The following is a 12,438-nucleotide window of genomic DNA, read 5'->3' on the forward strand; positions in this document are numbered from 1 at the left end:
TGGACGCACTATGTCTGGGAGGGACCCCGAATTCTGCATTGCTAAGCCTCCAGGGGATACTGATGCTTTTGGACCACAGTGAGAGTAGCAAGGCTCTAGACTAGAGCCTGTTCTCTTTTCTCCCGAGTGTCTTAGCTGTGTATCTGAAGCCATGATCACGCTCACATTCCCAGGCTGCTTCTCTGGGCTTAATATGAGCCGGTTTCCTCAGCTACTCTTTAGGCAGTAATGTTTCTACGCACCAACCTCTCCCACCCCGCGGCCCCCAATTTAGGCTGCTCCTAGAGACGTTATCCACTCCCTGGCCCTCAGCCTGCATGGTCTCTTCTCCTTTCACCCTCTCCCCCCCACCCCCCGCCCCGTTCCTGGCACTTGGCCCTGTTTCCTTCAGCATTTTCTAGGCTGGCTCCAGCCCCAGGGGAATTTTCAGATTTCTCATGCTTCTGGGAAACTCTTCAGGCAAGAGGAAGGAAATCACTCCAGAGCTGGACAGTGCAGTGAGCATCTGCCCAAACTGGCCTCATGCCCTGGTGAGCCTCCTGCCCCCACCGCCCTGTCCAAGGACTCCCTGCTACCCCCTCTGGAGTCACCTCAAGTCTACACGAGTAACCTGGGCTTTCCTATCTGCCGTCCCTTATAGCATCCCGGGGCTGGAGGGTAGCACTGAGCCGAAGACGGGTCCTTCCTTTGCTGGGAAGAAGGGGCTGTCACTTTTGTGGCACTCCTCACAAGGATCCCTCATCCCCACCACCCTGTGGTCTCCTCCCCAGTCTCCTGGGACTGCCCAGAGCCAATGGGACTCCCCCAAGCTTTGTTCCAGAAAAACCTATAAAATGTGTTTGCTGGGAAGGAACAGAACAGGGCCAGTCTCACGCCTTAGCATCTCAGCAAGGATTCATCCATCAAATTAGTGAAGAGTTTGGCCAGTCTCAGGGGCATAAAACTCACAGGTAGATAACTATAAGAAATTAGACACCACTTCACAGATAAATGAAGACTCAGAGATTAGAAATTCCTTTTCATTACCCTGATCGGGGGCCTGCCTGACACATCCATATGTTTTCACAGGGCTATGATCAGTACTGATATATTGACTTGGATTTTGTTTGTTTAATTTCTTTTAGTAAATACGTTAATATATACATGTCGAGGTAGCCACATGTTGTTTGTGGTTTTGCCTTTTACAATATACATAGCCCTCCAAGCAATCCCAGACTAGCATGGTGGTTCCAAGCTCGAACCCCGCCACTCACTGCCTGTGTGACTTCAGGCCAATTCTTAACCTCTCTGAGCCATGCCTGTAAAGAATAAAGTAAGAGCCTGTAGCAGAGAGGAGTTTTGTGAGACATGAGATGATGCACGTAAAGTTCTTCAAAAAGCCTCCTAGCACATAAAAAGAGCTCAGTTAATGTTAGTGGCTCTTATTATAATTATGCCCATAATATATCCTGACAGTCCTCTATTACTAAGCATTTTAGGTTATTTGCAATGATTTTCTCACAAAGATGCTGTTAGGAACAGTTCATCATTTCTGGCAACGTCTAAGAACTGCCTCATCCACCCTAGAGCATCCTAAGATGATGAGCTCCTGGACGGAGTTGGCCATTCCGTCGGGGAGAGGAACCAGTCCTCCCCGGGCCCGGACGGAAGGTGCTGAGTGTTTGCTGAGGGCCGGGAGAGAGCACGTGAGGCCGGTAACGATCAGGAGCCGCTCGGGAGAGCAGCTGACCCTTTAGATAAATTTGGAATACCTTTGAGAGGAAAACACTTCTCACACTTGTTATTTATTTCACGACTACGTTCCCAGTACTTAGAACAGCTCCTGGCTGGTCTCAGTTCCCTGTCGAATGCATAAGCATCGAGCCCGGCAAGACCACCGCCTGCTGTGGGCTGGCCCTGGGTTCGGATCCCAGCCACGTCCTGATTTGGGACGAGATGTTTTGTCTGGCCCCACCTGGACCTCTCCTTCCTGACTCATGGGACAGGAAGCTCCCGGGCTTCGGGGCAGCGCCTCTGAGCAATGGTCATCCCCCTCTGTCAGCAGTGAGAGGCCCTACATGGAATTCAGGTCACGGGTCGGGGGAGGAAATGATGTTATGTTAGGAGAAGTGAGACTCTTAACTTAGCAGGAGTGTGGAAGGCCAAGGGGAGTCTGCTGGGTCTGACGGCAAGCTGGTTGGACAGTGAGTGAGAAGAGCTACCCCATACATTGCCTATAGCTCAGAGTCGTAGATTAGCAGCAGGGGCCCTTTCGTGGAGGGGGACAGGGGAGGTGAGTAAAGGGCAAAAGGGTAGGGGAAATGCCAACTGGCGTTTCTAGATGGCCCACTCTGTGCCAGGGGTTCATAGCCATCGTGGGGATTGGCCCACACCATGGCCCCGTGGGAAGGCACCGTCAGCGCAGTTCCAGAAGGGAGAAGCAGACTCAGCAGGGACATGCTGGTGAGTCCTCATCAGGGACAGTGCTGTTTCCTACCCACACTGCTTCCTCTGGGAGTAGGAGCCTCACCTGATAGGAGGAAGAAGGAACACCCCTGCTTACTCTCCATTCGTAGGGTTTGGGTGGGGTTGACCCCTGTGATTCAGACCCAACCAATCTTAAGCTCCCCCCCTCCTACCCCCTCCTGACCACCTGGGCAATCAGAACCAGCGAGACCCGGCCCTGGGGCTCTTGCCGAAGCACCTGGGAAAGAGAATTTCTTTCCTTTCAGCGCAGGCATAAGATTTTAAGATAGAAGATAGAAGCCTGGCTGTTTTGGAATCGCAAAGGGGCAGGCTTCTTGGGAATAAAATTAATTTAGAGGAATTCAGAACTGAGATACGGAAAGAAAGAGAAAAATCAGAAATCATTGGAAAACCTAGACCCAACCAGGTATCGGTGGGGTCCAGGCAGCCTGAAGATTGACTACCCTTGGAATTTTCATTTAGGTGAACCAATAAATCTTCGTTTTGCTAGACCCTGGAAACTGACTTTCTGGCAGAGCGGAATAAATTCTTACCACCAGGGTAGAGCCGTGGAATTCGGGCTGGGGCAGCAAGAATCCACTTTCCTTCTTGTTCTCCTCACTGCCCCACAATCTGCAGGATGTAAATCCTTATCCCTGAGAAGACTCTCAATTTGCAGCCTTGAATAAGCTGACCTAGTGGGATTGGTGGGAGGCTGGTGGGGGAGGGGGTGGGTCTGGCCCTACGTACCCCAGTATCTGTACGTACAGAATTGCAGATTGGTTTTAACTTGGATCCCATTGGTTCCACTTGGTGCTGGTGAATGTGTAACATGCAAACAAATAAGACAGCCCTGAATTGCAGTGTTCACCCATTTCTGCGATGTAAATATTTCCACCATGGCCAATGGCAAGCTACCAGCATGATGTCCCTGAACTCGGGCATCGGAGGAAATGCAAGGAACCCACCATTAAATCGTATTCCCACCACACAGTTTTAAGTTTTAAGTCAATAACCTTAAGATCATAAGCAATAATAAAATGCAGCAAATAATTAGGAAGTTAAAAGTTTTGATTTTTTTTAAATGACCTTCGTTTTTAATATACTTCGTCTCCTTGTAAATTTCTGTAACTTCATTTTTAATAATAGCAGTGTAGAATGAGTGGCTCGGGAAATTCCTAAAACGTTTACAGTCGGCTCTTGTGAGCTGGTATGAGCTGGTTCCAATACACACTGGTGCCAGCTGGATCCCAGAAGAAAGGACTGGGTTCGAGAGCTATGCGTGCATGTTGAGTTCCGGTTTAAATAAAAGCAAAAGGACCTGGAAGCAATCTTAAAACCTTGATTTTGGGGAAGGTCTGTGCCAGGCTGAAGCGTGCAATGAAAGTGAAGGTATAATTAGCTATCTGGATGGAATTTGGGACCCAGAGATGTCCGCGCAGTGCAGCTAGGTAGCACTCTGTTGGAAAGGAGAATCCAAAGTGCAGCAACTACCGCTAAGAGAGCCATTCAGGATGGGGGGCGGGGGGCAGGGCGAGGGAGGGGACGCTGAGGAAGGAAGCCTGCATGCACCTCCTGTTTCAATTTTTAGAACACAGCGGACTTTTGACTTTTGTCAGTTGCAACTTGTGAATTGTACCTCGCTACCTCCTGGAACACATCCTTCTACTTTGGACTGGAATTGAGACAATGTAGCATCTGTTCGCGGAATAGCCAATCATGGGGTAGATAGTCCCTTTAACTCTGTCAGTGCCAATCGTAATCCTTTCAAAATAACCCATGACATTTTGTGGTTTTGCCTTTATAAGCCTGTACTCCCTGCTTGTAATTTGGAGCACACTTTCGATTCTGGTAAACTGGGTGCCTCCCGGATTTCAATCCCAAAGACCCCAAATAAATGCTTTGGTTGCTTTGCATCCTCTTCTTTTTGGCCAGCACCTCTTAACTTGGCATGGTCTTCTGGTCCTGTTCCATAGGAGGGCAGTGGAGCCCTGAAATAGATGAGCGGGGGGGGGGGGGTCTTGCATCAGGCAGAGGTCCAGCAGGAAATAGATGGCCCGCCCAGATTAGCATAACGTGAGGAGGGTTTGCAGGAGATGCACGTCCCAAAGGTGTGGTCAGTTACTGGGGAAACAGCAGGGTTGCCGCCGGACTCCAGGTCTGACACCTCAGGGCTCCATGACACTGGGCCCGAATGTGCAAGCAGTGGGCGTGAGGACCAGTTACTGGCGATGGGGATGGAGAGGGCTGGGGGGAGTCGCACATCTTCTGGGAAATGGGACCTTTGCCTGCAGGTCTGCAAAGAGGGACCCAGGGAACAAATATCGTTGGCCTTACTCGCTTCCTGCCTTCTGCTTTTCTCAGCTCCCCATTGGCTGGACCCGCTCGCAAGCCAGAGAGCAAGGAGGATGGCCCTTTCAACCTCTTCGGGAGACTGGAGGAAGGTGGAGGGGTCTCAAGGGTCGGTCCAGTTGGGTATCTCGCTGGGGCAGGACCACCCTGATCCTTTGTCTTGGGGCTAGGAAAAAGGCCAAGGAACCTGACTTTTGGAACTACCCTGGGCCACCTTCATCCCAGAGCCATAAAGGGTCTGGTCAGCTCCCCTGTTAGGGGCAGGGGGCTGTTTCTGAAAGTGTCTTCTACCCTGGGGCCAACACTGCTCTTCCAGCCTCGCAGAGGCTTCTGGGAGGAGGAGAAGGGGTCTGGGGAGCAGACCCTTGGTGGTGGTCCCAGCCTCTCCTGTCAGGGCCATTCACTCTCTCTGCCTGGCTGGTCCTAGCCCTCCATCTGGAGATTTCTACGGGGCCCTCTTCTATGGACACTCAGGTGGGGGAGCCCTGGCCTGGGAACCAGGAGACCCAGGTGTAATCCTCAGGGATTACAAAACCCTATCACTAATCTGAATTCTCTCATCTGCAAAAAGAGGGGCCCAGACCAGATGATCACGAATCCCAAAGACACCTCCGATTCTCTGAATATCTCTTTTGGACACTTAAGGAGTGCAGTCTCAAGGTCATTTGCATAATGAAAAGTGTGTCCTTCCACAGCCAGGAGGTGGCAGCAAAAGTTCTGTTTTGAAGGGGCCGGGGTAGGTTCCGCTCTCCAAAGCCCAGAGGCCCCCGCGTCCTGGTTTTTTGGCTGGGCTTTACTACTGAAGAGTAATTTAATTATCATGGCAGCCATATCATTCTCTCTGTTGTTATTGCTGGTGAGACTTTGGCAATGCTACCTTCAGTTTGGGCAATACCACACGGTTGAGGAGACCTCTTGCACAGTATCACTTAGAAATTTTTCAAAAACCCCATCACCCTGGTAGGCAGTGCCCGGACTTCCGGAGACCTCACCTGACCTGCCCAAAGACTTCTAGAAAATATGACGCGCCAAGACAGGAACGCACGCATTGGTCCCATGCACACTCTACCTTGCCCCGTGGGAGACCCAAGGCAAGGTGCTTTCTGCCACCCTCTTGGTTTTTCCAGAGAGTTAGAGGGGCCCGAGGGGCCCAACCAAGGAGCCTGAGGGTCCAGCTGTCGGCTGGAATTTGACATGCAGACGCTAGGAAATAAAACTCAGCACAGGGGCCTCATCTTTACTCCTTTCTCTTCTTCCGGTCCTTAGAAAAGAAAATTAAAAATGTCTCATCAGGACAGACTTGGTGTCTAGGTATGGAAGGTTCTCGTTCATTCATTCATCCCTTCATTCCATGATCAGGATTCGATGTAGTAGAAGCACTGTCATGCACTGGGAAGGATAGAGGAATTTTCTTGCTTTCTAACTCGGAGATCTGGGGGCCCAGAGCTGGGCTATGGGGAGCCGGGTAAGTGCAGAGATGTGTGGGGGTGGCTTCATTTTAGGGAGCGCCAGGTGAACTGGGGAGTGTTTGAGGGGATGGGATCCCGATCTGCTTTTGTTGGGATGTCGGAGAGGAGTGGAATTCCATAGTAATTTCTTTTGATGACCCCCAACTGCATGGCATATTATCTTCTCAAACCAGAGGAAGCCCCTTAGAGACACAGCCAAACCCCAGACTGTTGTGCATCTGGACCCCTGTCTTACATTCCATCCCTGTCCTGAAGCCATGTCTCACCCCTCTCATCATGGTGACAGGTTCCCAGAGTGCTAACGAGGTGCCAGGCTCTAGACCAAGGGTACTTCTTGAATCATCTTATTTAATTCTCAAAATAACCCTATAAAGTACAGTGTTACACCCTCACTGTACAGGAAGGAGGCAGCTGAAGCTTATAGTCATGAAGCCACTTGCCCCAAATCACAAAGGTAGTTATTGGTGAGGCAGGTCTGGCACCCAGGCAGGTTGGAACCCAGGGCTCTTAACATTACATCACATGTCTACACAGAGGCAAAACCCACCATTGTGAGACTGTGTGCTGTACGGAGAGTCTGGAGAGCTGCAATCTCATCCTCTCAACACTGGACAAGCCTTAGCTTGTCTGCAACACCGCTAGAAAATGAGTGATATCAGCCTGATCTCCTGATTGGTTTGTTGTGTGGCTTGAATGGAAGGGAGAAAAAGGAGCATGTGAACCCTCAACACATACACAGTTGTTTTGTGTATTTGAAATTATTGGGAGGGGTGGACTGGGGCTGATATCTAGGGACCTTGAGAATGACCTCAGTTTCCTTGTCTGTAAAATTGAGGAGATTGAAGAGATCTTTTGAAATAGACTCTTCCAGTTCCAAAATTTAGCACTGATGATGATGGTGGTGATGGTGATGATGATGATGGTGATGATGGTGATGATGATGGTGGGGATGCTGATGATGGTGGTGATGATGATGGTGGGGATGCTGATGATAGTGATGATGATGGCGATGGTGATGATGGTGGTGGTGATGATGATGGCGGTGATGCTGATGATGACGGTGATGATGATGGTGATGGTGATGAAGGTGGTTGATGATGGTGATGATGATGGTGGTGATGGTGATGATGATGGTGATGCTGATGATGGTGATGGTGATGATGATGATGATGATGATGGTGATGATGACAATGATGGTAATATCAGACATATGAGGTCACCTGACCTCAGAATTATTTCCTGCCACCATCAATGCTGCCACCTGCCTTCAGCTTCCAACCCCACTGTGTTGTAAGTATGTGGGGTGGGCTGGTGATGAGATGGAAAGGAGGACTGGATCTAGAAAGATAAAGAGAAGGGATGATCCAAGATGTTAGAGGATAGTGTACTTACCTTGGTGCCTGGTACAGAGTAAGCCAGTTTTGGTTTTATTGAGATATAATTCACATTTCAATGGCTTTCACAATTCAATGGCTTTCAGTATATTCACAGCTACACATCCATCTCCATAATCAATTTTAGAACATTTCATTATCCCAGAAAGAAATCTTACACCCCTTGTCACCACCCCAGCCCCTCACCCGTCCCAGTGAAGCTATGATTTTTATTATCTCCACTCTACAGAATAAGGAAAATGGGGCTCAGAGAGAAGACTGACTTGCCCAAGGCCACGCAGTTGGCATGTGACAGCACTGGGATTCCATCCAGGTTTGTCAGAACCCAAGCACATGCCCTCAGTCAGCATGACCATTGAGGCAAGTCAGGTTCAGGGAATGGGTGGCCAACCCAAAGCCAACCCAAGGCCAGGCATTTACAGCTATGAAGTGATCAGGCCAAGGCTCAAATTTAGTCTCAGTTCCTAATCCTGTCCTTATCCCATTCCACTACATCCTTATCCCTTCCGTGTAAGCAAATCAACACAATCTGATGAGGATCCAGGAGTGAGCCCCCAAACCAGCAGGGGCTTCTCTCTTGGCACCTGGGCCAGCCTCAGCCTGGATTCTGGAAGTGAATGGCTCTCGGGGCCCACCTGCTCCCTTCACATTTTGGCTCTGGGCACCGTGGGAGGGATCCGTGCCGGTGGAGGGCAGTGAACACAGCTGGAAGGAGAAGGCAGGCAAGCCCCTACCCAGTGTTTCCCAGGAGGGAGTGAGTTGGGGCACACCTACTCCCTGCTCAGATGTCATGGGGAGCAGTGGATGAAAACACAGCCCCTAAGAAGGAAAGGATGGAAAAGCAGAACTTCTTAGCAGAAAGCACTCCCTGGGAGTCTGGGACCCTGGGCGTCTCGTCTCCACCCTACCTCGGGTAACTGCAGTCAGAGGGCTTAATCTACTTGGGCCCAGTTTCCCTGTCTGAAAGTTGAGAGAGAAACCGGGGAAGTGAATTTGAAACAATTCCATGTTCCGAGGAGGAAAATGTGCTCTAATTATCTGCAAGGGACTTGACTTGAGTGCGAAGGAAGCCAGTGATTTACTTGGGGGTGAGTTGGCTCTCCACCTTTCCTGCTTGGAGCCAGAGGGCCCTCTCTCACATCCCTTATTTCTTTATATGTATAGCAGATAGGGCAAGCCTCTCCAAGTACCCCGAGCAAGCAGGATGGACGGTGATTATGAACACGCAGAGCCAGAGAGACGAGGAGTGAGGAGACTTTATTTCTCCCAACATCCTCCCTCCCCTCTACCGGCGTGTCGCAGGGCAACGGGCATCAGGAAGGCCTCATTCTTCCAGCTTCTGTGGCAGAAAAACAATTGGGAAATGAGTCAAACCCAAGGCAAGGCTGCGTACTGCTTTCACGTGGAGAGCTTGGAAAGGCTAACTTCCAGAAAAAATATTGAGGGATGGCACTGTCTGCCCTTGCACATTGTAAAAACAAAGCTGTGGGGCCCCTGGAGAGGGACGAGTCCCCCGAAAAACAGGGGCTTCCTGGGCAGCACCACTTAGGACAGGGAGGGATGGGGGTGACAAGGCGTGTGGTCCCCTGTCCCCTGCTGCTCATTGCCCCATGATTCTGGAACCAGCAGGGGCCTGGCTGAAGGGGTGGCGTCTGTGAGTGCATGGCCAGCAGCAGGAAAGAGGCACCAAGAGACACCCTCCACGCTCCCCCTGGGTGCTCTGGGGAAGCTGTCTGCTCTCACCTGGCCCCCCACATCTCGGCTCTTGGCCCGCAGCTTGTTGACCTGGGACTCGGCAATGTCCGCTCTCTCCTCTGCCTCCTCCAGCTCGTGCTGGACCCTCCAGCACTTGGACAGCTGCATGTTGGCCTGCTCTTCCTGAATGGGAGATGGAGGGGCAAGAGCCTGAGGAAGCCCCCCTGCTGGGGCTCTTTGGCTGGGACCCAAGTCCTCAGTCCTCCCAAGGCACCTGGAGGGTCAGAGGCCAGTGGCCCAATCCCCCTTGCCCTGGGATTGTCTGCCCGGTGGCCAGGCCACTGTCTACGTCTACTGAGGGCAATCCGAAGGTTCTTGAAGAAGGTGGCCTCCTGGGCACCCTCCCTCCCAGGCAGTCCTGCTGTGACCTTGCTCTTCCAATGGGCACAGATCCCTCCCCCTCCAATTAACCAGCTCAGATCTGCTTCCCTGTGGTCAAGGCGGAACACCAGCCCCTGAGCAGGGAGGGAAACAAGACAAGGAGAGAAGCCATATGCTCAGTCATTTATCAACTGCAAAGTCCCCCAAATTTTGTTCCTCAGAACACCAGTCCTGTGGGCTGTTCTGCATACAATAAAAAGGCTCCAAGTTCCACTCTGGTTTGTGTGTGTGGGGGAAAGCTGCATTCTGGAATGGCTCGTCCACTTTGAAGAGTGCATTCATTACACGTCACCGACAAAATCTGAGAAATCCTCGAAAGCTACCATTCAACTTGGTTTCCCAAACTATTTCTTTTCTGCAACAGAAGAAGTCCTCCCCACCCCTTGCCGCCCCAGCCCAGCTTCCTGCTAGTAATAATATCCCTGAGGTCTATTTGATCAAGGGCAGGTCAGGAAGAATGGATGGGAGGGAGGCGGTTAGGGAGAGTGGGAAGGAGGAGGCCATGGGGACAAGGGACAGGGCAAGGTGGGATGCTGTGAACCAGGACGGGGCGTCGTCTAAGGCCAGGTTGCCGGCGCAGGGAGGGCTGGTGGGGTGGGCTGAGCTGGCTGGGGCATCAGGGTGAGGTGGGGCTCACAGGGTGGGCTAGAATGTTCTGGGGGCGGGGGATAAAGTGAGGGGGCCAGCCCCATGAGGTGAAGCAGAAGGCACCAAGGAAGTGCAGTTGGGGGGTGGGCAGGCTTGTTTAACACAGAGCAGGGGAGGGAGGAGGGCAGGCGTCCCTGACTTTGTAGCCTGCAAATGAAAACCTGGGCCTGTGACGGGACAGACTCCTGCTGAGGGCTGGCGGTCCCTGGGCGTGAGCTTCCGGGGACCACCCCCTACTCACAGCCTCCTCAGCCTGCCTCCTGTAAGCCTTCACTCTGGACTGCAGCTTGTCCACCAGGTCCTGGAGCCTGAGGATGTTCTTGCGATCCTCCTCAGCCTGCAAACATAGCACCATGCCACCGCAGCTTCTGCTGGGGTTGGAGCAACCCAGCGCTCACTGAGGCTTTGAAGACGCCTACCTGGTACGTCAGCTCCTTGACTTTGCGTTCATATTTGTGGGCCCCCTTCAGAGCCTCGGCCCCCCTTTTCTGCTCAGCATCCAGCTCGCTTTCCAACTCCTGCACCTGGGTTTTGCGGGGAGAGAGCCCAGCGTCCAGATCAGAGTGGCCAGGCTTCTCCCGCGGACTCGTTGGTCGGTCATCTTAGCATGAACTCGGGATCCCCTTATTACAGTTTGTAAAAATGTCTCCTCCTATGGTTCAGGAACCACTTGTGATCACAGGGCCACCACTGTTGGTGCGGTGGCCTCGTGCAAATGAGAACAAGATGCAGCCCTCGGTGCCTACAGCGGGGCCACCAGGCCGGGCTCGGGCTCGGACGCCTCTAACTCTGGGGTCAGCCGCTTGGCAAGGCCTGGGCTTCAGCCCCGACTCATCCCTGCCGGTGAAGTCTGTGTGAGAGTTTCAGGAGGCCTGATTCCTGGTCAAATGAGGCTGCAGGGGGTCAGGGAGAGAGCCTGGGCCACGAATGGTCAAGGTGTGTTCAAGCCCCGGGGCGAGCTGACTGATTCAAAGCACACCCATGGCGAGTTTCTATGTGTTTAGGGTGGAGACTGGAATTCCTGCTCTACCTGCCTCGAACGTGGGGGTCAAATCAAAGCCTGTGCAAATATATCTTAAATGATAAAGCACCCCGCCGGTGGTGTTCATTTCACAGCTGCTTCTGGCTTTCCTGAAGTCCTGAGGGGACAGGACATCCACCGAGGACATAGGTCACTAACTGTGGCCCCAATACCACAGTCCAGAGAGAGCCAAGATGTGAGGGTGGCGGCCAGCCACGGGGAATCCCATCGGCCACAGACACAGGCAGCTCTGGGCTTGTGGACTCAACAGATCAGCCTTGGAATCCGCCAGTGGCCCAGGTTAACGCTGGGTGCTGTTCCAAAAGTGATCCTCACCGCCCCGCCCCAACTCGCCGCCACCCCACAAGCCCTGGGAAGCTGTTCACCAATGCTCTTGTGGCCTCTGTGGGGTTCGTGGAACTAAAGATAATGGGGCAGCTGGGCCTGGAGGCCAGTCGAAGTGCCCCCCATGTGATGAGGGGGCCTGGCTGGCCCAGGAATCAAAGAATCACGGAGGGAGGCGTGGGCTCTAATCCCTCCCTCAGTGGAGGGATCCGTGAGGACAGGCTTAAACTCATGCAATAGAGGATGACTGGGAAGAATAAAAGTAGGCATTTAAAGAATTTGGGGGGAAGAAGCTGTGACTTCCCCGGTGTTGACTTTTGTTACGTGCCTATAGCCTTGTTGTTTTTCGCGGGGGAAAAAAAATTCGTTCCCATTCATGGTGTACATGTGCTGGTGACCACATCCTTGGGAGGCTGGCCTGAAGCCTGAGTGCATGTGGGGTGCCTCCCTGCTGGGAGAGGTCACCCCCTTCTCTTTGCCTGCCCCTCACCCCCTTCTCCCACTCCACCATTTCCTCCCTCCCGGGACAACAAAGACATTCTAACAAGCTCCCCCTCACAGCCCTTTTCCAGAACATCAACTGGTAATGGGAGTCCATTTGCAAAACAAATGAAATAAACCATCACGG

General features: G+C 52.2%; 1 protein-coding gene across 1 annotated transcript in view; it reads right to left on the minus strand.

Moving 5' to 3' along the window:
* Positions 1–8,984: 8,984 nt before the first annotated feature.
* The window catches only part of LOC110584477 (myosin-13-like), a 51,080-nt gene continuing 47,626 nt past the window's right edge, over positions 8,985–12,438 (minus strand). Inside the window, 4 exon segments of the mRNA XM_021694529.1 lie at positions 8,985–8,999; positions 9,398–9,538; positions 10,686–10,781; positions 10,864–10,968. Of these exon segments, the coding sequence (XP_021550204.1) occupies positions 8,985–8,999; positions 9,398–9,538; positions 10,686–10,781; positions 10,864–10,968 (357 nt within the window).

Source organism: Neomonachus schauinslandi, chromosome 15 (genome assembly GCF_002201575.2).
Source record: "Neomonachus schauinslandi chromosome 15, ASM220157v2, whole genome shotgun sequence".
Classification (NCBI taxonomy): Eukaryota; Metazoa; Chordata; class Mammalia; order Carnivora; family Phocidae; genus Neomonachus; species Neomonachus schauinslandi.